Consider the following 23046-nt stretch of genomic DNA (forward strand, 5'->3'; position numbering starts at 1 on the left):
ATCAACAGGTGGCGTAGTGCAGCTCCACAACAGATCCGTCCTACCCTGGATGTGGAGTCTGGGCCCATTTATGTATGCCACACCCGAGTTGTTCCTTTTTTACGCTCCTTCTGAAGTGAATCTGAAACTTTGAGATTTCTATCACTGTGTCAGACTTTCTGTCCTTTTATTTATTCAGTGTGAGGGGATGTCACTCCATAAAACATCAGGGTTTAAACTGTGTTTAGAAAGTAGCCAACAGATGTCAGTGACAGACACCTATGACATCTATCTGTGGTGTTCTTGGATCCAAGCGCGACTCAGCATCATGTGAATGCTAAAATAGAAATAAGGCCATCCACTGTAGTGAACCCAAACTTGTCACCACCAAACTCCATGTGAATTCAAAAAAGCGTCCCTGGTCAAAGTCCAGAGCATGGTCACGCTCCAAGGCTGTTTCCAAGACTGGTCAGGTGCAGAAAGTCAAACATGGTTCTTAGTCATGCCACCACTCACAGTTGTGTGACACGCTGAGCACCTCTAGGCCACCGAGTCATTGACCCACTTAGGAACTGATTCTGACTCTTGTTCTGTTGTGTTGTGACCTTCCAGTGCCACCTGCGATGCCACAGCAGCTCATCAAGCTCAAACATGCCTTGGACACAACATCTTCAATGCTCCACTTAGTCTTTCCGGAGTAGCTTCGGGCCCCAAGGCCTTCCCTCCACCTCAGTGAGTCCAGGACATTGAGCTGTGAACCTGATGATTCAGCCCTTGAACTGAGTCTCAGTGGAGTGTTTGAGTATTCTGAGCCTTTTGGCCTCTTGCATCCTGCTTGTAGACAAGCACGATAATATCCTACAATGCCACCCTGATGGGCTGCAGGTTGGCTTTTGGGGATTTAAAAGATCACCCTACATTCTGGAATGTAAACGTACATTGCACAATTGTCTTTTTTAGAAAACATTAATGTCTGCTGGGGTCTTTTTTATAAGGGTGGTCTCTTTCAGGGTACTGTTTTGCACCATTTGATGCACTTTAGGGTTTTTTTGTGTGTTTTTTTTTTCAAAGAGTTAAAGGGGTTGAGTCTTCCTGTACATAGAAGCTAATACCTCATTTTTAATTTGTTATATTGGTACATATTTTATTTTGCTCATTGTGATACATTTTGATTTTTATGGTTTGAGGGGGTATTACGGTGATTGCGTAATTGACATTTTATCATAATTTAAGAAAAATTATTCTCAAATTTTTATGTCACTTTGTATTTGGTATGCTTGTGGACCTCTTAGTTGTTCCAATTCATGAAATAATTAAAACTTAAAAACTTAAACTTGTAGACCAGGTAACACATGTGGGTTCTGAAGTCTCCCTGAGCTTAGCACCAAGGTAACCTATCAGAATCCATCTAGGAGACCGCGAAAACCTGCAGTGGTGGCTGCTTGATCACAATTAGAGCAGTAGCAGACCTCTTCCTCCTTTCCCCACCCAGAACAAGCAGTTATGACAGTTGCATTGTTGCTGGGCTGAGAAGGCCATCCAGGATAGGTGGAGATCAGAGGGCTCCAGTCTCTGGCAGAAGCTTGCCTCCACGTCATCCTGCTGCACGGAGAGTAATTTGCAAGACACTGAAAGTGTTCCTTCCAACAATCAAGTGGGAAGGGGTAGAGGTTTTTACAGACAGCACAACTGTAGGAAGCTGGCCTGGTGTGTGGTGAGCACCTATGGTATTATCACCTTATACCAGGTCCAGATATCCTCTATTAGTGAGATGTAAACAGATCTAGGAAGCCAGGGCTCTCTAGGGGTAGCTGTGGATAAGCAGCCAAGACTTATCTAGGAGACATGCAAAGCTTATACAATACCACTACATTCACACAGCACTTATACACGTGAAAGAACCACACAATGTTACAAAAATAAAGGTACTTTATTATGGTAACACAAATACTGCATAGGCAATACTCCACTAGGAGGTGAGTAAACACACTATTATGTACACATTAGAAGTCAGTGATTAGCTTAAAAAGCAATAGCAAACAGTAAAACAATAGAAAATAGTGAAGACCATAGGGGAGGCCAAACCATATACTAAGTAAGTGGAATGTGAAATGTAGTCTCCCCCCTAGGAAGTGGAATCAGTAGAGGGGAGCTGGAGGAACTAGGAACCCCCCAAAAGATAAGTACCAGGGTGCCCCCCAGCGACCAGGAGAAAAGAGGTAAGTACCTGTTTTTTCCTCAAACCCACGAGAACTTTGGAAAAGGACTGTACAAGACCCAGACAAGACTGGAAGAAACCAAAGGCAGAAGAGGACCTGTAAAAGAAGGGGATCAAGTCGAGTTCGAGTGTCCGCTGTGACAGGAGCCACTACCCACCCTTCTGCGGATGCAGGACCAGGTCGATGGTGATGAAGAAAGTCAGCAGTGCAGAACAGGTGCAGAAGAAGAGTTCCAGAAGTGATGCAGTTGATGTCCCACGTAGGTGTTCGTCATGCAGTTTGTCAGTGCTGCTGGAAAACCACCAACAAGCCTTGGCAAATGGAAGAGTTGGGGAAGAAGGTTTTGCAAGGCTGAAGAGGACCAGCAATGCCCAGGGGACTCAATAATTCAGAAGAAGAGGAGGCATCCCTGACAGGCAACCCACAGGCAGCAGGCACAGAAGTCGCAGTGAAGCCCTCTCAGCACACCTGGAAAGGAATCCCATGTCGCTGGAGCAGCAGGCAGAAGACTGTGCTTTGCAGGGAAGAGTGCTGGAGGCCATGGCTACACGGAGCCTGGAGGAGGAACAAACAAGCCTTGGTAGCTGCAAGAGTTGCTTTGCACAGGGGTACTGTCCTGCATGGAGAAGCAAGGGCTTACCGTTTCCCAAGTTGGACAGCTGGTAGAGAGGACCAAGGGGACCACTCCAGACCACCACCTGTGATGCAGGATCCACGCAGTTCCGGAGGAGAGAGGATCCACGCAGCTGGTCGTCGTTGCAGTTGGTGCCTGCGGATGCAGGGAAGTGACTCCTTCACTCCAAGGGAGATTCTTTCTTGCTTCTTGTGCAGGCTGAGGACTTGTCGCCCTCAGAGGATGCACAGCCAGGGAAATGTTGAAGTTGCTGGAAGGAGCCGGAGAAACAATGTTACAGAGCGGAGTTGTTGCTGGAGTTGCAGATTGTCGGTTCATGGAGGGTCCAGTTGCAGTCCCAGTGGCCAGAAGATGAATTAAACGATGCAGAGGAGTCCTTCTTGAATCTTGCATGTTGAATCCAAAGACCCACTCGGGAGGGAGACCATAAATAGCCCAGGAAGAGGGATACCAGTGGCTTGTGGAGGCTACCCCTCCCAAGCCATGTAACACCTATTTTCAAAGGGGGAGGGTGGTGCCTCCCTCACCCTAAGGAAATCCTTTGTTCTGCCTTCAGCTTGAGCTGATCATGCAGCAGGAGGGCAGAAACCTGTCTGACTGGTTGCAGCAGCGCAGGCTGCTCTGAAAACCCCAGAAGACTGGTAGGAGCAATGCTAGGGGTCCTCTAAGGACCCCTGGAGTGGATGGAATCATACAACCAATACTGGCATCAGCATTGGGGTTCTGGTTAGCAGGAAGACCAGTTAACACAGCCAAAACACACTGACAGAAGGCAAAAAGAGCGGGTAACCATGCCAAAAAAGAGGGTATTTTCCTCCAACAATTGCCTTGTGACAACGGAAGAAACAAGATGGTGTGGTTCTGCGGATCCTCTACTGGGAGGCTCTACGTCCCTGGAAGTGGCTGAACTCTCATGGCATCTCCTTGGTCACCCCACACTTCCTTGGTCACCTCACACCTGGTGGGATATTTAAATGTCATGGCAGGTGAACTCAGCTGTCATTGCCTAGCGGATCACGAGTGGCAGTTACATCGGTAGTGACACAGGACATCTTCCACCATTGGGGTGATCGCTGGCTCAATCTATTTACCACCACATATAACACGCAGTGTCTTCCCTTTTCGCACATTGGAGTTCTGAATGAGACTCTTTTTGCCAGCTTTGGGGGTTGGACTCCTGTACGCCTTTTCCCCCTTGCCTGACTTGTCCATAGTTCTGAAAAAGATGGAGAGACCATAACCAAGTCATCCTAGTGGCTCTGGACTGGATGAGGAGAATGCGGTGCCTGGATCTTTTGGCCACGAGCATTTGTCCCCTGATCCGGCTGTCCGTGCGCGAGGACCTCCTTTTGCGATAGCAGAGTCGAGTTGCACCCAAGCCTGTACAGCTACACTTCCATGCATTGAGAATGAGTTATGACAGCTGAGAGCTTTAGTACTCCCTCCCAAAGTGGTTAGTGTCATCCTGACAGCCAGGCATTTATCTACCAAACTGGTTTATGTGGAACGTTGGGAGAATTTTGTGTTCTTTTGTTCTTCCAGTGACATTCCACCTCTGAATGCTCAGTTATTGGATGTTCTTCTGTTTTTATCCCAGCAAGGTCTTGCTATGGCAGCAGTTCAAGGTTATATTTTGGCCTTTTCGACCTTACACTTACTTGTCTGCCATCCCTCTTCAGGTCACCTGCTGGGATGCGTTTGTTGAAAGGGCTTATCCACATGCTCTGCCAATACCTTTTGTGATGCCGCAGTGGGACCTTCATTTGATTCTTACCTACCTGATGTGTGCACCCTTCGAACAAATGCACAGTAGTTCCTTTGACCTGCTAACTACCATCACTGCATTTCTCATCCCCATAACATCAGCTAGGCGAGTGAGCAAACTCAATGCACTGTCCACTGTACCATCATGTAGGAGGCTGGCTCAGTTTATGGTGTACACCTATGGTGTGTCACCCTATACTGAGTTCAGGCAACCCTTAGTGATGGTGAATAGGTGTTCCGATAGCAGAAGCTCTCCAAGGGTAGCTGAGGTGAGCAACTAAAGCTTATCTAGGAGGAATGTAAAGCACTTGCAATACCTCAGTCAGACAATAACTTAGACACAAGAAAGAACTACCAAAGTGTTGCAAAAATAAAGGATACCTTATTACAGCACTAGTACTAAACTGACATTGGTATGTCTCCTTCTGGAAATAATACATACAATTATACACATTAAATAACCAGTAAAAATAGCATAGAAATATACAGGGCCCTAGGGGAGGGCCAAACCATATACTAAAAATGTAAAATGTGAAAGTGGGACTCCAGCCAAGATAAGTGTGGTGGTTAACTAGGGGTTGGGGCCGCTTATATACGCCAGAGGCAAGTACATTAGGTGACCCCAGTAACCAGGAGTAATTTGGTTACCCACCCAGTTGTCCCATAGGCATACACAGAGAGTAGTGGTTGGAGTTTGTGGAATTCAGGACCCTTCCCAGCGGACCCAGAGGAAACAAGCAGGCAAGAGGATGGATGGAGAGTGCTCCTACCCCAGAATACCAAGAAGACAGGAGTACCTACACCAGGAACCCAGTTGCAGAGGGGGGAAGGGACTCTCTCTGAAGACTGTGGATGCCTCAGATTGTCCAACTTCTGTTACGACCCGTGGGCCAGGCCGGTGGAACCCAAGGGCGGATTCCGGATGTGGAGGACCTCCAGAGGAAGGGGACAGAGTCCCGCACCCAAGGAGATGCCCTCGTTGTGCAGGTCCAGGAAATTTTACTCAGGAGGGGTAATCAGAGCGGGCCTTCAGCACAAAGGAGAGCCAACAGAAGTCGATGGACCCCCCACGAGTGACCCACAGGTGCCGGACACTGGGAGACACAAGAAGGCCTTACCAGCCCAAGAAAATATAAGTCCTACGTTTCAGGAGCTGATCTTCGGTTTGCAGAGTGTTGGGGCCGGGGCTTGTTGAAGGCGGAAGGTCTCCCAGAGGAAGAGTCAACTAGCCTTGGTAAATACAACAATCGTGGTGCACAGGGGTGCCAGTCCACTGGCAGGAGCAAGGGCCTACAGTCTCCCAACTTGGATAAAAGACAAGCAAGTCCTAGAGGAGGCCATAGACTCACCACCTGCGAAGCAGGATCTTTGGATGTCCAGAGACAGCAGACCCCACCAAACCGGTTGACAATGCATGAGGTGCCTGCAGTTTCAGGGGATTGACTCCTTCACTCCAAGGGAAATTCCTTTGTGCTTTCTGGTGCAAACAGAGTCCTTGTGACCCTGAAAGATGCACAGCCTTGGATGTTGCAGAATTCTGGCAGGATCCAGAGAAGCAATGTTGCAGTGGGAGCCTTCCCACCAGAAGCAGACTTGTTTGGTTCCAGCGAAGACCAGCAGCAGTTCCAGAGGTGAGGGCAGAAGATGTCTTGCAGAGAGTTCCTTGTAGAGTCTTGCTTGCCATGTGGGAGCCCTTAAACACCAAAAAGCAGAATAGCAGAGCTCTGGGCTCCTCCCTAGGGGAGGAGATCAACAAGGAGGTGAGCACTCCCCTTTCCTTTGTGCAGTTTTGCGCCAGAGATGGAACAAGGGGTTCCTGAACTGATGCAAACTGGATTATGCAAAGAGGGCACCAAATGTGCTCTTCAAATTAATCTGGTGGCGCTCAAAGGCCACCCCATCCCAGTCCTTAGACACCTATTGCACAGGGAGAGGTGGTCACACCGCTCTCTTGCAAGAAATCCTTTGTTCTGCTCCTCCATCCTGACCCTGGCTCATCAGCAGGAGGGCAGAATCTTGCCTGATGTCAGCACCAGCGCGGGCTGGCAGCTGGACCCCATACAACTGCAAGACAGAACTGGGGGGATCCCCTTCAGAACCACCAGAGTAGATGGTATCATGCAACTAACACTGGAATCGGTTTCGTTGCATGATTCCAACATGTTTGATCGCAAACATGCCTAGGTTCAGAGTAGCCATTATGTAGTTGGACCACTCGTCTTGACGAGTGTTCTCTACATAGCTTAAGATGGCTTCACCACACTTACAGAATCCAGGAATTGGCCTGGGGTCTGTAGGGGTACCCTCACTCTTAGAGACATTCACCCTGCCCTTGGTCTAAAGTTGCCTACCAGAGGGGTGACTTATAATGTCGAAGTATAGTGGTCAGGTTTTGACAGTCATGCAGGCTGCAATGGCAGGCCTGCAGTCTAAGATTGCATGGGCTCCCATGGGTGGCATAATACATGCTGCAGCCCTTGGGGGACCCCTGTGTGCCAATGCCCTGGGTGTCTATGTATCATTTTCTAGGGACTTACATGGGTGCACCAGTATGCCAATTGTGGGTGTGAAATGTAACAACTACATTTAGGGGAGAGAGCATTGTCACTGGGACCCTGGTTAGCAGGATCCCAGTGAACTACAATCCAAGCACACTGACATCAGGCAAAAAGAGGGGGTAACTATGCCAGAAAGATGGCACTTTCCTACATATTGTACACTTTGTTCTTCCCAAACTAGTCCTCCAAACGAAAAATGCTTTTCTGCCTAAGGTAATCATGCCTTTTTGCATAGAGCAGTTCATTACCTTGCCGATTTTCTAAGCACATCTCCAAGGAGGAAGCTCAGCTCACTGTCTTGACCTTAAGAGGGTGCTAAGCATCTATGTTGACAATACCGGGATAGGGATTACCAACAGTATGACCAACTGGTTGGGTTCTCAGGAGCAAAAAGGGCAAAACGATGCCAAAGGGAACCATCACTTGATGGATTGTGTTCTGCATCAAAATCTGCAATGGGCTAGCCAGAGCAAAGGCTTCTACCTTTGCACTTGTACGTAGTGTGCCAGTTCTCTACATCTACCAGGCTACTACTTGAAAGTTCTCCACTTGTTCTCAAAGCAGTACTTCCTGGAGAGTGAAGTCTGTTTCTGCAGGATTTCCTGTCTTAGCCATTCCACAGATGTCACTAGCTGACGAGATATTGCTTTGGTATTTATTCACAAGGAAAGGAATCTGCATTTAGAAGTCAGAATAATAAGTTACTTACATTTGGTACCCCTGTTTTGGTAGATACTCAATCTAACTGCAGATTCCTCATCGTTCCACCCACCTCCCCATTCTGCAGAATTGACTTAAACACTCTGTAAATAAGATCCCAATCTGGAAGTCTGCACACTGTCATGTTCTATTTTAAATGTTAATGCATCCAACAGTGTGGAGATCAGAAAGAAACTGACAGTGCTCAGAGGTGGTGCATATATTTGGACCCAATGTCACATCCAGAGTGGGATGGACCCAGCGGAGAACTGCACAGCATCTATTGTCAACATGCGAGGTAATTGATACAAAAGTTCCCAGATCCAGTCTGAATCCTGGGGAAATTCACAAGGTGAGGAATCTGCAGCTAGATAGTCCATACCAGAAAAGACTTTATCAAAGGGAAGTACCCTGTTCGTTAAGGACAGAATTGTCTGCAAACCAGATGGTTCATGGTGAAATTCAGCATAAGATTCAGCCATGGTAAATCCACTTACTATTTCTTGCAGGTTTAGGGAGCATTCCACAAAATGAAAGATTCTTTGGCTGTGCCCATCTCTGAAGGTTGAAAATCAACCATGTGGAATTCCCCCATTATGTTCTGTAAGCTTGTATGCTTCAAAACTATTTCAGAAACAATAGCCAGGAGGGAGACTTTGAGCTTAAAACATATTAAGGCCAGTGGCATTACTCTGTGGGCTTCCTCACAGCTATGTCACTGTGTGGTACTCTATTCAAACAGCTTGCGACTAAATACAGGTCAATTGCCATCTGTATGATACATTTTCTTTCTCTCTTGGAGAGGGATGATAATCACGTAATTATCAAATCTGTGGTATGCAGTTTCGCACTCTTGTTTGCCCTCCTCTCCTTTGATTGCATCAGTACAGATTGTACCTTATGGGCTGCCATAACTCACATTTTTTTCTTCTTTTTTTGTCTTTTCTCTCAAGGTAAATGATGTGGCGTTCAGTCCTGCTGAATCCCTTTGTGCCACATGTGGTGAAGATGGTAGTGTGCGTGTGTGGTCTTTGGCCAGCATGGAGCTTGTGGTGCAGTTCCAAGTGCTGAACCAGGTTAGTAAAGACAGGGCTTTGGGATTGAGTCTAAAGGGTGTGATGCACTGTACTTTAGAGAATTCTGCCATTTAGAAAGCTACAAACGTTAATGTTAACATATTTTTGTATGTTCACCAGAGTTGCCTCTGCTTGGCATGGAGCCCTGTCTACTTATCTACCAGCGGCCCTGAGAATCAGCGCATTGTGGCTGGATATAGTGATGGCACTATACGAGTATTCAGTGTGTCTCGAACTGAAATGGAACTGAAAATACATCCACACCCCTGCCCAGTCACAGCAATCACATACTCTGTAGACGGTAAGGTTTCTGGTTGCTGTGCTTGGACTATAACCACCATCCTGTTTTTCCGCATAGGGCATGTCCTAGGCCCCTTTTGCTCTTTTTTTCCCCCCACTATTTTATCTCCATGCCAGTAGTCATAAGAACAAACTGAGACATAAAAATCTTTAAGGCAAAAAAGGTGTTGCAAAAAAACTCTTCTTCTCCCAGGAGGATCAAATCCAAAGCTAAGACTACTCCTAGAACTTCTCCTTCTTCCCAGTCTTCAACAGAGCCACAGGTAGTTGAGCAGTCCCCTCAGAATGGTTTTGCTGACTCCATTGCTTCTGACACCGACATCGATACCCCCACTCCCTCTGCCTTTCTTAGTACCAACACCAACCCTGCCATGAGTTTTCGGCACAGGAAACAGATCTGTTATCATTCATTCAAGTGATGTTGGATTAATTTCAAAGGCTGGTGTCCCCCCTAGCGCACCACTTGGCCTATGGGTTAGAATAGGGATCCATCTAGCTCCCTTCCAATGCCAAATGTTCCATTGGTGCAGTGTCATCCAGTGGGTGTTCTTTGACGCTGCATTCCCTTCTGGCTACTATCCCAACAAATGGACTAACTCAGAGTTCAGGTCGACAAAGGCACTGTTTACATCTCAAGTTATTCTACCATCACTCAAGCCACCTCAATCACAGTCAAAAATGTCAAATCAAGACTTGAAACGCATAAGAGGAACAGTACAAATAAGGCATCTCTCATTTTCACTTGGACCACATATACAATCTATTTGGATCTGACGTGGATCATGCTCAAGCCTGGTTGAAGATTCATTATTGAGCTTCCCTAATTCTGGTTGCAAAGACCTACATCCAACCCCAGATGCAGCTCCCCCAGAAATAGCCTTTTTTTTAGTCCTAAAAAGCCAGCAAAAGCCATAAAACTACCCCTTCCCCTCCGTAGATCAATGCCCTAACATCTTAAGCAATGTTCTACAAATTTCAATTCCATATAGGGAACCTCTTTTTTCCTTTAATGAAACATTGATAGAAACAGTAAGAGAACCCTGGTCATGCCTTACAGAGGTAAGGCATGACCAGGGTTAACAGACCTTTCACAAGGGGATATAGGCCAGCTCCTTTAGATCTAGCCATCTTTCCCTTCTTTCCTCCCCTTAGAGCTTAATGGTAGCCTCATCCACCACTAGGCTAAACCAGTGTCTCTCTTCCCAATCACCCCCCTGTACAAGGAACTCAAAAAATTAAAGGCATCTAGCAAAAAAGCCTTTTCCTCTGGAAGTCCAGAGCTAAGATCCATGAATGCAGCATGTCTTCTTAGCCGCTATACGCACCCAAGGGATATGGCAGCTATGGCTGGTCGCAGCCTACGAGACCACCTTTTGGTGCCAAAGTTAACGACAGACAGGATGCAGCTCATCACCCAATAAAGCTAGATTGGACACTGATTATTTCATTACTAGGTCTGTAAGCTCCTCTATCTCCCTAAGGAGACATAATTGGTTCCGTTCCTGAGGATTTTCCTAGGATGTCCAAACCACTTTAGACCTTCCCTTTGATTGGATTAAACGTTTTAGCCAAATGGTGGGTACTGCTATAGAAAGTTTCAAGAAGGGTTGAGCTATAGCTAGATCATTACATCTCTACGCATCAACAAGAAGCACTTTTTTCAAACTGAGGCCATTTTCAAAGGGCTACCCCTATAAGCAGCATCTGTTTACATAGCTTCCCATCAACAGCACCAGTACATAGGCAGAGGAAAAGGCTAGGCAACATAACATCAGTCTTTCTCATATCCTCCTCTCCGGCACCACCAGGAAAGCCACAGTAGTTTGTCCGTAAAGGAACATGTACAGCTAGTAGGAGGATGGAGTAATCTCTTTCCTACAGGTGTTGACGTCCATTAATTAATAGTTATGGCTCTTACAAATATTAGAAAAGGTGTACCCTTCCACCAGCAGCCCCCCAGAATGCTTCCCTATTAGTGCTTTAAAGAACATCAAAGCATTCTGCAGCAGGAAGTGTCAGCCCTGCTGTATGAGGAAGCAGAGCAGGAAAAACAATAGGAGTACTATTCTCATTATGTCCTGATCCCGAAAAAGGACAGCAGTCTTGGCCATTCCTAGACCTCAGCCTCTTAAATCTCCTTACACGAAGAGAAATTTAAGATGCTGTCTCTGAATGCAGAAGACTAAATGATATCTCTCAATATATACAATGCCTCTTTTCACTTCTCAATTCTGCAGTCACAGAAGCAGTATTTGTGATTTGTGGCAGGGTCTTCTTACTACCAGTATGCAGTCCTTCCATTCAGTCTAACATCAGCTACACAAGACTTCACCTGATGGCAGAGGTGGCTGTTTATCTCAGAAGTTCTGGAATCACTGTGATTTCTTACCTCAACAAATGGCTGCTTAAAACCAGTTGCAGCAGATGGATTTAATACTTTCAAATGCAAAGGATAACAGCTCTGTTGTTTGACTTGAGATTTTCAGTCATCATATACTTTTATTTAATGGTATAACCCCATAACACACAATAAAATACAATTCAATATACATTAATATATTAAGAAGAAGTTAAGAATTATGTGCAGATGAGCATGGCCTTTCAGGGAATTGAGCAAGATGTGTTTCAGCTGTCCTTTGGATCCCAGTCACCCTTCCAACATCATCTTTAGCACTGGGATGGCGATAATGCAGCCCTAGCTGTGACGGGACATTGGTGCCCCCCTCTGCTCCTGAGAGAGGCTATTTTTCCTCTTGAATGACCCCCCTGGAGATAGCAATGTAACCCCTTGGTCAGATCCTCGTCAGATGAAAGCTGCCATATTGCAGAGCTGGGTCCTGTGCTCCACAGCACTGGAAATGGATGTGCGCAACTGACTTGCACGGAGCTCTCCATTACAGGCCTCCAGACGAGGAGAGAACTACTGATGTGGGAGCCCTGAGCGATCTACCTCCTACTTGCTCTTGGGCTCCCAGAAGTACTGTTGCAAGCCCTTCAACGTGGCCTGTAGTTACAAGGCCGCTATATTGAGGAGAGTGACACCACAACTCGCTGGAGCGAAGCCAATGCGGCAGCGCCTCGCCTGACAGGGATGACGAGCAACAAAGGTGTGCTGACACCGTCCGACTCAGCGGCTTCATGACCAACATGGGGATCCCATGAACAACGTGCACCAAATACTATAAGGGTGTGAGAGAGTCCATAAGCACCCTGACGAGAGCTCCAAAGACACGTTACTGTAGCTCCCATTCCTGCACTGCCATTACACACAGGATGACACATGGAGAGGGAGCCTCAAACAAGCTTGCTCCTGGGCTCCAGTATGTACTACGGCGAGCCCCTTGATGCTGCCTTTAGCCGGCAGGCCACCATCTTGTAGAAGGAGGCACCACGGCTCGCTGGAGTGGAGTCCACAGTGCAGCACCTTGCCTGACTTTGGTGGCAAGGGAGCACTGCTACAGCCTGTCAGTCGCTTCGTGGCCAGCCAGGGGGCCTCGTGAGAAGCACATACCTGGGAGTTCTGAAGAGCTGCTGCTGGGGGCCCTGATTTCTACACCACTGCTTCCACTAGGAAGACACGCGATCTACGACAGATGCCTCGGCTGTGCTGCACTCCCCCAATAACAGCCCAGATGGCTCAGGGACTCTAATAAGCAGGTGGGCTTAGCTGGTCCTGTTCTGGATCCCAGAGGTACCTTCGTACATGGCTGCCGAGCTTGACTCCCACTGTGGCAAATGAGCATTGGGAGTTGGCAGCGGACTTTTCCCATTTCTTCTATCCCCTCTGCTGCCATCTTGCTCAGCTTGGTGTCCCTTGGGCATGTATTTCCTGGCTGACTTTGGGACAGAGCGCCATCCCCCAGGGGTTAATCTTGGAGTGGGGATTGCTGGAGCCCATGGAGATTCTGATCATTTGGGACCTGCACAGCGCTTCTAGAGTGCCAACAGTATGACTTGCCCTGTGGTGTCCCCCATTTATAAGGCTCCCCTTACCCATGCATCAGGACAAGACTCCCCGACCTGCTTGAGACCTGCACTGGTATTTTCCTTCTCTGATTGCCATGTGCCATGAGTGCACCCGGAGATTAGCTTGTGCTGCAAGGTACTTTACTCTGAGAAAGTGCTGAGTGCAGACGGGATGTTCTCAGGAGCAGTGCCTTTGGCGACTGATGGGCCCGATCGGAGTGGGTACATCGTGTACCTTCTATTCTGTGACTAGCTCTTGCTTGACCCCCCTAGGCTGTGGGATGACTACACCTACACTGTGGGGTGGCATGCCACGAACGCTTCAAATCTTTCTGCTTGGATTGTGATTGGCAACTCTATACTACTCCTGTGCATCATGTTCATACTGTGACTGACTATCTAGAATCCCACACCTCACTAGTGGGACCTATAAACAGCTGTACTAGCCACTTGGTGTTTGATTTGGGCTACAGTGGGAGTGGCACCCAGACCTAACCTCTACTCTCAACATTTGCTGCCCCTGTGTTTAAGAAACATGCCACTCTCCAAATCAGCGAAGGACAATCAGGTGATCTTCTTATGGAACAGGACCTCTCCAGTGGACTCTGAGACGCTGGCTCCCCCTCCTGCACCAATGAGTGGAGGCTTGTTCATGGTACCTATCTCACAGGACTACATGGATATTTTCTGCAGGAGATTTGATCCAAAATTGGCACACTTAAGACTGACTTAAAGTCCTGCATTTAGGACATTCAGTGTGATGAACAGTGAATGTCTGCTTTGAGGACCAAGAGATTCTTTGGTGTCAAGTGGTGGCGCTCAAAGATCAGCAAATCAAGCTGCAAAAATAAGCAGGGGGACCTGGAGAACAGGAGCCGTCGAAACATGTGCATCAGAGGTGCCGCCAAAGGGGCAGAAGGAAGCAACATCATGGCTTTCACAGCTGAATCCCTGCAGACAGTCCGAGGGGACGGGGGGGGGGCCCTCTGGTCCTGAATAGAGCCCATTGCGTGGCCTTTAGTCCTAGGCACCCTGCTATCATCTCTAACATCCTGCCATGTGCCCCCAATTTTATAGAGAAAGGAGTTATTCTGCATGCCTCCAAAGGCAAGGCGGTTCCGTTGTTTCGTAGCGACACAGCTTTTTCAAGACCTATCTCCCATCACCTTACGCCAATGGCGCAAATTCAAGCTGATCACTGACAAATTGGGAAAGATGGATATTGGATATCAATGGGGATATTCCTTCACTCTGCTGTTCACCTGGGATGGTAAACGACGAGCCCTGTGCTTTTTGGGGGAGGTGAAACATCTGCTGGGGCTCGTAACTGACACCCAAGATAAAGATCCATCCCGTCTCGCAGGTTTGATAGAGAAGACGTGCACACAGTCTGGACCATGGTGCACCCGCATCACCCAGACAAGCGTCAAAAGGAGGCATTGTCTCAGGAGACCAAATGCAACATCATTCAGCATCTTCAGAGCAAGAAGAGCGACCCTTCCTCCTCGCTGCCGTCCACCTCTGGCTCCCTGTAGTGCAGAGACTACCAGACACCAGGGCATATACTACCTCTCTCTGCTGGGAAGTTTGCAGGCCCTGCAGCTTTGGACAGTGTAGGAAGCTGGCCTGGTGTGTGGTGGGTACCTAAGGTACTTACATCGTATTCCAGGTCTCACTTCTTAGTGAACTGTAGGTAGTGTCTAGAAGCCAGGCTCTTTAGAGGTAGCCGTGGATGAGCAGCCAAGGCTTATCTTGTAGACATGCAAAGCTCATGCAAAACTACTGTAGTCACACAGCACTTACACACCTGAAAGAAAACACTCAGTTGTACAAAAATAAAGGTACTTTATTTTTGGAAGGCAATACCAAAAAATACTTGAAGGGCAACCCTCCGGAAGGAGGTAAGTAATACACTAAATATATACACTAGAAGTCAGAAATAGGCATTGAAAAGGTTAGAAACAATGTAAATAGCAATAGCCAATAGAGACCCTAGGGGGAGCCCAAACAGTATACTAAAAATATGGAATGTAAACACAGGACTCACACCTAGGTGAGTGGAATGTGCAGAGGGGAGCAGGGAGTTCTAGAAAGCAACAGCGGTAAGTAACAGTACCCCCCAGCAAGCGGGAAAGCAGGAGTAAATTACTGGATTTTCCGCAAACCGCCCAAAAGAAGAAAAAGAAGGCACCTAGACAAGAAACCAGCTGTGGATTCCTGAAGAAGGAAGACCTGGGGAGAGAGGGACCAAGTCCAAAAGTCACAGTGGAGTCTAGGACGATTAGGAGCTACTACCCACTCAGCTGTACATACAGGAGTTGCTTGACAGTGAGGATGAACAGGTCAGCACTGCAGCTCTGGAGCCAGAGAAGAGTTCTTGATGGATGCAGAAGATGCCCCACACTGGAGTGAAGATGCAGACAGGTGTCAGTGCAAGAACTCCACCAACAAGCCTTGGCAAAGGCAAACTTGTGGTTAGTGGAAAAGTGGTGCTGCTGGAGACCAGGAAGGCCCAGGAGGACTCAACCCAGGAGGGAGAGTTACAGAGGACCCTCAGCGTCGCAGAGAATCGACAGGAGGAGAGGCAGGACCCACAGAGGGGTACAGTCCTGTGTGGAAAGGCAAAGGCTTACCTCCACCAAAGTTGGACAGCTGGCAGAGAGGACCAAGAGGACTACTTAAGACCACTACCAGTGATGCAGGATTCACGCAGCTCAAGAGGAGGGGAGATCCACACAGCTGGTCTTCATTGCATCAGGTGCCTGTGGATGCAGGGAAGTGACTCCTTCACTCCAAGGTAGATTCCTCCTTCTTGTGCTGGCCGAAGAGTTGCTGTGTTCTGAGGATCCACGACCGGGAAAATGTTGCAAAGCTGGCAGGAGCTGTGGGAACAAAGTTGCAGAAGAGTCTCCTTTGTTGATTGCAGTGTTGTCTGCTCCTGGATGGTCCAGTTGCGGTTCTAGTGGCCAGAAGTCGAAGTGGACGTTGCAGAGGAATCCTGCTGGAGTCTTGCAAGCTGAATCTGAGGACCCACCCAAGGGAGAGACCCTAAATAGCCCTGAAAGGAGGATTGGTCACCTAGCCAGGTAAGCACCTTTCAGGAAGGGGCTCTGACGTCACCTGCCTGGACTGGTCACTCAGATGCTCCCAGAGTTCCCTGCCAACCTTGGAAACAAGATGGCAGAACCCAGTGACCCTCTGGAGGAGCTCTGAGCACCACTCCTATGGTGGTGATGGACAGGGGAGTGGTCACTCCCCTTTCCATTGTCCAGTTTCGAGCCAGAGCAGGGACTGGGGGTCCCTGAACTGGTGTGGACTGGTTTATGCACAGAGGGCACCAAATGTGCAGTTCAAAGCATACTAGTGGCTTGGGGAGGCTACCCCTCCCTAACCAGTCACACCTATTTCCAAAGGGAGAGAGTGTTACCTCCCTCTCCCAAAGGAAATCCTTTGTTCTGCCTTCCTGGGTTTGATCAGATCAAGCAGCAGGAGGGCAGAAACCTGTCTGACGGGTGTCAGCAGCTTGGACTGCCAGGAAAACCCTGTAAGACTGGTGGTAGCAATGTTGGGAGTCCTCTAAGGAGCCCCCAGAGTGCATAGAATCATACTTCCAATACTTGCAACAGTATTGGGGTATGATTCCACCATGTTTGATACCATACATACCCAGGTTCGGAGTTACCATTATGTAGCTGGACATAAGTAGTGACCTATGTGCAGTACACGTGTAAAATGGCATCCCTGCACTCACAGTCCATGACAATGGATCTGGAGCTTGTGGGGCACCTCTGCTAGAGCAGGGGTGCCCTCGCACACAGATACCTGCACCCTGCCCTCTGGGCTGAGATGGCCTACCATAGGGGTGACTTACATTTTTACATTACATTTTACAGTGGCCTGGTGCATAGACCCGTTTCACGCAGACTGCAATGCCAAGCCTGCAGAACCCTTTGCATGGGCTCCCTATGGGTGGCAGAATAACTGCTGCAGCCCATAGGTATCCCCTTGTACCCCAATGCCCTGGGTACCTAGGTACTATATACTAGGGACTTATAAGGGTGTACCAGTATGCCAATGGTGGTAAGAAAAAGGTACAGTTACCAAGTTAGAAGGGAGAGAGCATAATCACTGGGGTCCTGGTTAGCAGGATTGAAGTGAACACAGTCAAACACACTGACAACACGCAGAAAATTGGGTAACCATGCCAAGAAAGAGGACACTTTCCTACAGAGAGTGAATGCATTGTGCCCCAGAGGCTGTTCTGACTCTTCCCACGTCTTTGGGCGTAGACTACTCCAGATGGCCAGCTACCCACGATTCACGCCTCAGGAGGGTGACTCCTCAAGCGAGAATTGGGCATGTATGTGACAGTTTCCATGGTTGGTCCACCAGTTTTAGTTTTTGCTGGGTTTTTTTCTTCCTCAGGTGGATTACTGCTAAGGACTTTTGCCTTTGCATTCTTCAGGATGTACAGTGCTTATCACCATCCCTCAGACGGCAGGCACATGCCCAGCCTGCCCTTTGTGCTGGCCTGATGGCTACCCTGCACCCTGGGGACTACTTAATCACCCAATCCCTGGAGCTGATGGGGTGCAAGGGGGAGAGCAGCACGCTCCAGGCCCCTTCCAACACCTGTGACTTCATCCCTCTTATGATCCTCTCTCCCCGAAGATGCTATTTCTCACGCATTACATAACAATGACAAATTTCTCCCTACACGTTGGAGGCCTCAACTCGCCCAACACGCACAAACATTTATGGGGCTTCATACTACAGTATGACCCAGATTTTGTCCTTTAGAAGACCCATCTTCTGAGGGCAGACACCCACGGGATGCCCCCCCCCAAAAATATTAATTGCGATACTGGGCATACATATCTACTAAAACACTGGGGGAGGGAATTCTTTTCAAAGCAGGCTTCCCCACCACCATCTCAAAGGTAATGAAGGATAGGGAGGGTCGCTTTCTGGCATTTCACTTGCATAGGGACAAAGTGGCCCTCACACTTCTCAATATTTGTGACCCCAACCATGCACAGGATTTATATCTGTGACACATATTGCATGAGCACCTGGTGGAGGTGGAGGCAGACATCATCGCCGGTGCCGATTTTAATCTAGTATGGCATTCAGATTTAGACCTCAGCATAGTCACATATCAGGGCACAGGAGCTATATCCACCCTCCTGAAGAGAGACATCACACAACTGGGACTAATGGACGCTTGGTGTTATAAATACCTCGGTACTCGGGACTACTCATTCTAATAATTTTTTTGCATCATATGCATGCATTGATCACGTTTTCGTAACTCCCTCCCTCTTGCATGATCTGGAAGCAGTAGCTATCTCGGATATCTCCATCTCTGACCACGCACATGTAGAATTGGTTTTCTCCACAGCTACCCCATCCCAAGGGTCCTGATATGGTGGCCGTTACCCCTGAGGCTCCTTCGGGATCCTGAGGATGTGGCAACGGTCATAAAAGGCATTATTGAATATTTCTAACTGAACACCCTACCCAACATATTTGGCATGGCTTTAAGGCTACCATCAGGGGAACAATTTCTATTATAGCCATTACAAGGGGGGAAGGCACGCTTGGTAGAGACTACCCTGGCTGTGGAGATTAAAGCCCTGGAAAGCAGGATCACTTTGCTCCAACTCGACACAACAAGCAGGAAATCGCTATGCTGCATCATCAGATGAGGGCTCATAGAACTAATCGGACTAAACGGTTCCTTTTAGCTCTAAAGCAGAAATATTACGAAGGGGGTAACAAAGTTGGCTTAATGTTAGCTCAAAGGCTCTGTCAAGCACAGGCTAGAGCACACATTGCTAGACTTCATGTAGGGGACAACGGTTGGGTGACCTCAGAGGAAGAGATGCAGCGAGCGTTCTATGATTACTTCCAGACCCTCTTCACGTGTGACTATGTACCTCCTCCATTGATAGAGGAATACCTGAATGCCTGTGATTGGGAACCCCTTCTTTCCCAGCATGCAGAGCTCCTCAAGGCCTCAGCCATCCTTGCAAAGCTCTACAATGCAGTCCAAGCTCTTCTCTCGGTAAAACTCTGCGTATTGAATGGCTTCCTGTTGTCTTCTATAGGCTATTTCTACCTATTCTGCAGGAGTATTTGCTAAACTGTGTAACTCTTTCATACAGGGCATTGGCCTTGTGCCCACTGTAGAAAAATGACTCCTTGTTGCAGTCACCCCCCCCCCAAACACACACATACACACACACGTTTTGCCTGATATTGATGCTGACTTGACTAAGAAGTGTGCTGGGACCCTGCTAACCAGGCCCCAGCACCAGTGTTCTTTCCCTACAAATGTACCATTGTTTCCACAATTGGCACACCTCTGGCACACAGATAAGTCCCTTGTAAAACGTACCAGTGGTACCAAGGGCCCTGTGACCAGGGAAGGTCCCTAAGGGCTGTAGCATGTGTTGTGCCACCCTAAGGGACCCCTCACCTAACACATGCACACTGCCATTGCAGATTGTGTGTCTTGGTGGGGAGAAAAAGGCAAAGTCGACATGGCATCACCCTCAGGATGACATGCACACAAAATACTGCCTGTGGCATAGGTAAGTCACCCCCTCTAGCAGGCCTTAAAACCCTAAGGCAGGGTGCACTATACCACAGGTGAGGGCATAGCTGCATGAGCAATATGCCCCTATAGTGTGTAAGTCTACAGGGAGTGCAGAATTATTAGGCAAATGAGTATTTTGACCACATCATCCTCTTCATGCATGTTGTCTTACTCCAAGCTGTATAGGCTCGAAAGCCTACTACCAATTAAGCATATTAGGTGATGTGCATCTCTGTAATGAGAAGGGATGTTGTCTAATGACATCAACACCCTATATCAGGTGTGCATAATTATTAGGCAACTTCCTTTCCTTTGGCAAAATGGGTCAAAAGAAGGACTTGACAGGCTCAGAAAAGTCAAAAATAGAGAGATATCTTGCAGAGGGATGCAGCACTCTTAAAATTGCAAAGCTTCTGAAGCGTGATCATCGAACAATCAAGCGTTTCATTCAAAATAGTCAACAGGGTCGCAAGAAGCGCGTGGAAAAACCAAGGCGCAAAATAACTGCCCATGAACTGAGAAAAGTCAAGCGTGCAGCTGCCACGATGCCACTTGCCACCAGTTTGGCCATATTTCAGAGCTGCAACATCACTGGAGTGCCCAAAAGCACAAGGTGTGCAATACTCAGAGACATGGCCAAGGTAAGAAAGGCTGAAAGACGACCACCACTGAACAAGACACACAAGCTGAAACGTCAAGACTGGGCCAAGAAATATCTCAAGACTGATTTTTCAAAGGTTTTATGGACTGATGAAATGAGAGTGAGTCTTGATGGGCCAGATGGATGGGCCCGTGGTTGGATTGGTAAAGGGCAGAGAGCTCCAGTCCGACTCAGACGCCAGCAAGGTGGAGGTGGAGTACTGGTTTGGGCTGGTATCATCAAAGATGAGCTTGTGGGGCCTTTTCGGGTCGAGGATGGAGTCAAGCTCAACTCCCAGTCCTACTGCCAGTTCCTGGAAGACACCTTCTTCAAGCAGTGGTACAGGAAGAAGTCTGCATCCTTCAAGAAAAACATGATTTTCATGCAGGACAATGCTCCATCACACGCGTCCAAGTACTCCACAGCGTGGCTGGCAAGAAAGGGTATAAAAGAAGGAAATCTAATGACATGGCCTCCTTGTTCACCTGATCTGAACCCCATTGAGAACCTGTGGTCCATCATCAAATGTGAGATTTACAAGGAGGGAAAACAGTACACCTCTCTGAACAGTGTCTGGGAGGCTGTGGTTGCTGCTGCACGCAATGTTGATGGTGAACAGATCAAAACACTGACAGAATCCATGGATGGCAGGCTTTTGAGTGTCCTTGCAAAGAAAGGTGGCTATATTGGTCACTGATTTGTTTTTGTTTTTGAATGTCAGAAATGTATATTTGTGAATGTTGAGATGTTATATTGGTTTCACTGGTAATAATAAATAATTGAAATGGGTATATATTTGTTTTTTGTTAAGTTGCCTAATAATTATGCACAGTAATAGTCACCTGCACACACAGATATCCCCCTAACATAGCTAAAACTAAAAACAAACTAAAAACTACTTCCAAAAATATTCAGCTTTGATATTTATGAGTTTTTTGGGTTCATTGAGAACATGGTTGTTGTTCAATAATAAAATGAATCCTCAAAAATACAACTTGCCTAATAATTCTGCACTCCCTGTATTCTTAGACATTGTAAGTAAAGTGTGGCCATATTAAGTATATGGTCTGGGAGTTTGTCAAAATGAACTAAACAGTTCCATAATGGCTACACTGAACACTGAGAAGTTTAATATCAAACTTCTCAGAATAATAAACCCACACTGATGCCAGTGCTGCATTTATTTATTTTTAAATGCACACAGAGGGCATCTTAGAGATGCCCCCTGTATTTTACCCCAATCCTTCAGTGCAGGTCTGACTGGTCTGTTCCAGCCTGCCACTGAGATGAGTTTTTGACCCCCTGGGGTGAGAGCCTTGGTGCTCTCTAGGGCCAGAAACAAAGCCTGCACTGGGTGGAGGTGCATCACACCTCCCCCTGCAGGAACTGTAACACCTAGCAGTGAGCCTCAAAGGCTCAGGCTTCGTGTTACAATGCCCAAGGGCACACCAGCTAGAGATGTCTGCCCCCCAGACACAGCCCCCACTTTTGGCGGCAAGTCCAGGGAGATAATGAAAAAAAAAACAAGGAGTCGTCACCCCCTCAGCCAGGTCCACCCCTAAGGTGACCAGAGCTGAAGTGACCCCCTCCTCGGAAAATCCTCCATCGTGTTTTGGAGGATTCCCCCCAATAGGATTAGGGATGTTCCACCCTCCCCACAGGGAGGAGGCACAAAGAGGTTGTAGCCACCCTCAAGGACAGTAGCCTTTGGCTACTTCCCCCCAAACTTAAACACACCCCTAAATTGAGTATTTAGGGGCGACCCTGAACCTAGGAAATCAGATTCCTGCAACCTGAAGAAAGAAGGACGACTGCTGATCTGAAAGCCCTGCAGAGACGACGGAGACGACAACTGACATGGCCCCAGCCCTACCGGCCTGTCTCCAGACTCAAAGAACCTGCACAGCGAAGCATCCAGCGGGACCAGCGACCTCAGAGGACTGACCTGCATCTGAATGACCAAGAAACTCCAGAGGACTGCAACAAAGAAACCATCTTTAAAGAAGACTCCAGCCTCACTGACAGTCTTCACACTCTGCACCCGACGCCCCCGGCTCGTGTTAAGAGAAACCAACACTGCAGAGAGGACACCCAGGCGACTCCAACGACGTGGACACCATGAGTCGACCTCCCTGCACCCCCACAGCGACGCCTGCAGAGAGGATCCAGAGGCTCCCCCTGACTGCGACTTCCCGGTAAGAAAAGAACCCGATGCCTGGAAGAAGCACTGCACCCGCAGCCCCCCGGTCCGAGAGGAGCCAACCACTGGTGCAGGAGTGACCAGCAGGTGGCCCTCATCCTTGCCCAGTTGGTGGCTGGCCCGAGAAGCCCCCCTGTGCCCTGCGTGTATCGCCAGAGTTACCCCCGGGTCCCTCCATTGACTTCAGTACAAAACCCAACACCTTGTTCACACACTGCACCCGGCCGCCTCTGTGCCGCTGAGGGCAGGTTTTGTGTGCCTGTTTAGGATCTTAATTCAAAGTTCCATAATTACCTGTGTGAAGTACCTTACAATTAATGTACTTAACTAAATTCTGAATCTTGTGGTTATAAAATAAATTAAGAACATATTTTTTTTATATAAAAACCTATTGGCCTGGAGTTAAGTCT

The 23046-nt window shown here is 47.9% G+C and overlaps 1 protein-coding gene across 3 annotated transcripts in view; it reads left to right on the plus strand.

Annotated features, from left to right (window-relative positions):
- WDR90 (WD repeat domain 90) overlaps positions 1-23046 on the plus strand; it is a 1338149-nt gene that overhangs the window by 973299 nt on the left and 341804 nt on the right. For all 3 annotated transcript variants that reach the window (XM_069210679.1, XM_069210680.1, XM_069210681.1), the window contains 2 exons: positions 8807-8929; positions 9050-9230. In XM_069210679.1, coding sequence (XP_069066780.1) covers positions 8807-8929; positions 9050-9230 — 304 coding nt within the window. The remainder of the gene's footprint in view (positions 1-8806; positions 8930-9049; positions 9231-23046) is intronic.

The sequence above is a fragment of the Pleurodeles waltl genome, chromosome 10 (assembly GCF_031143425.1).
Source record: "Pleurodeles waltl isolate 20211129_DDA chromosome 10, aPleWal1.hap1.20221129, whole genome shotgun sequence".
Lineage (NCBI taxonomy): Eukaryota > Metazoa > Chordata > Amphibia > Caudata > Salamandridae > Pleurodeles > Pleurodeles waltl.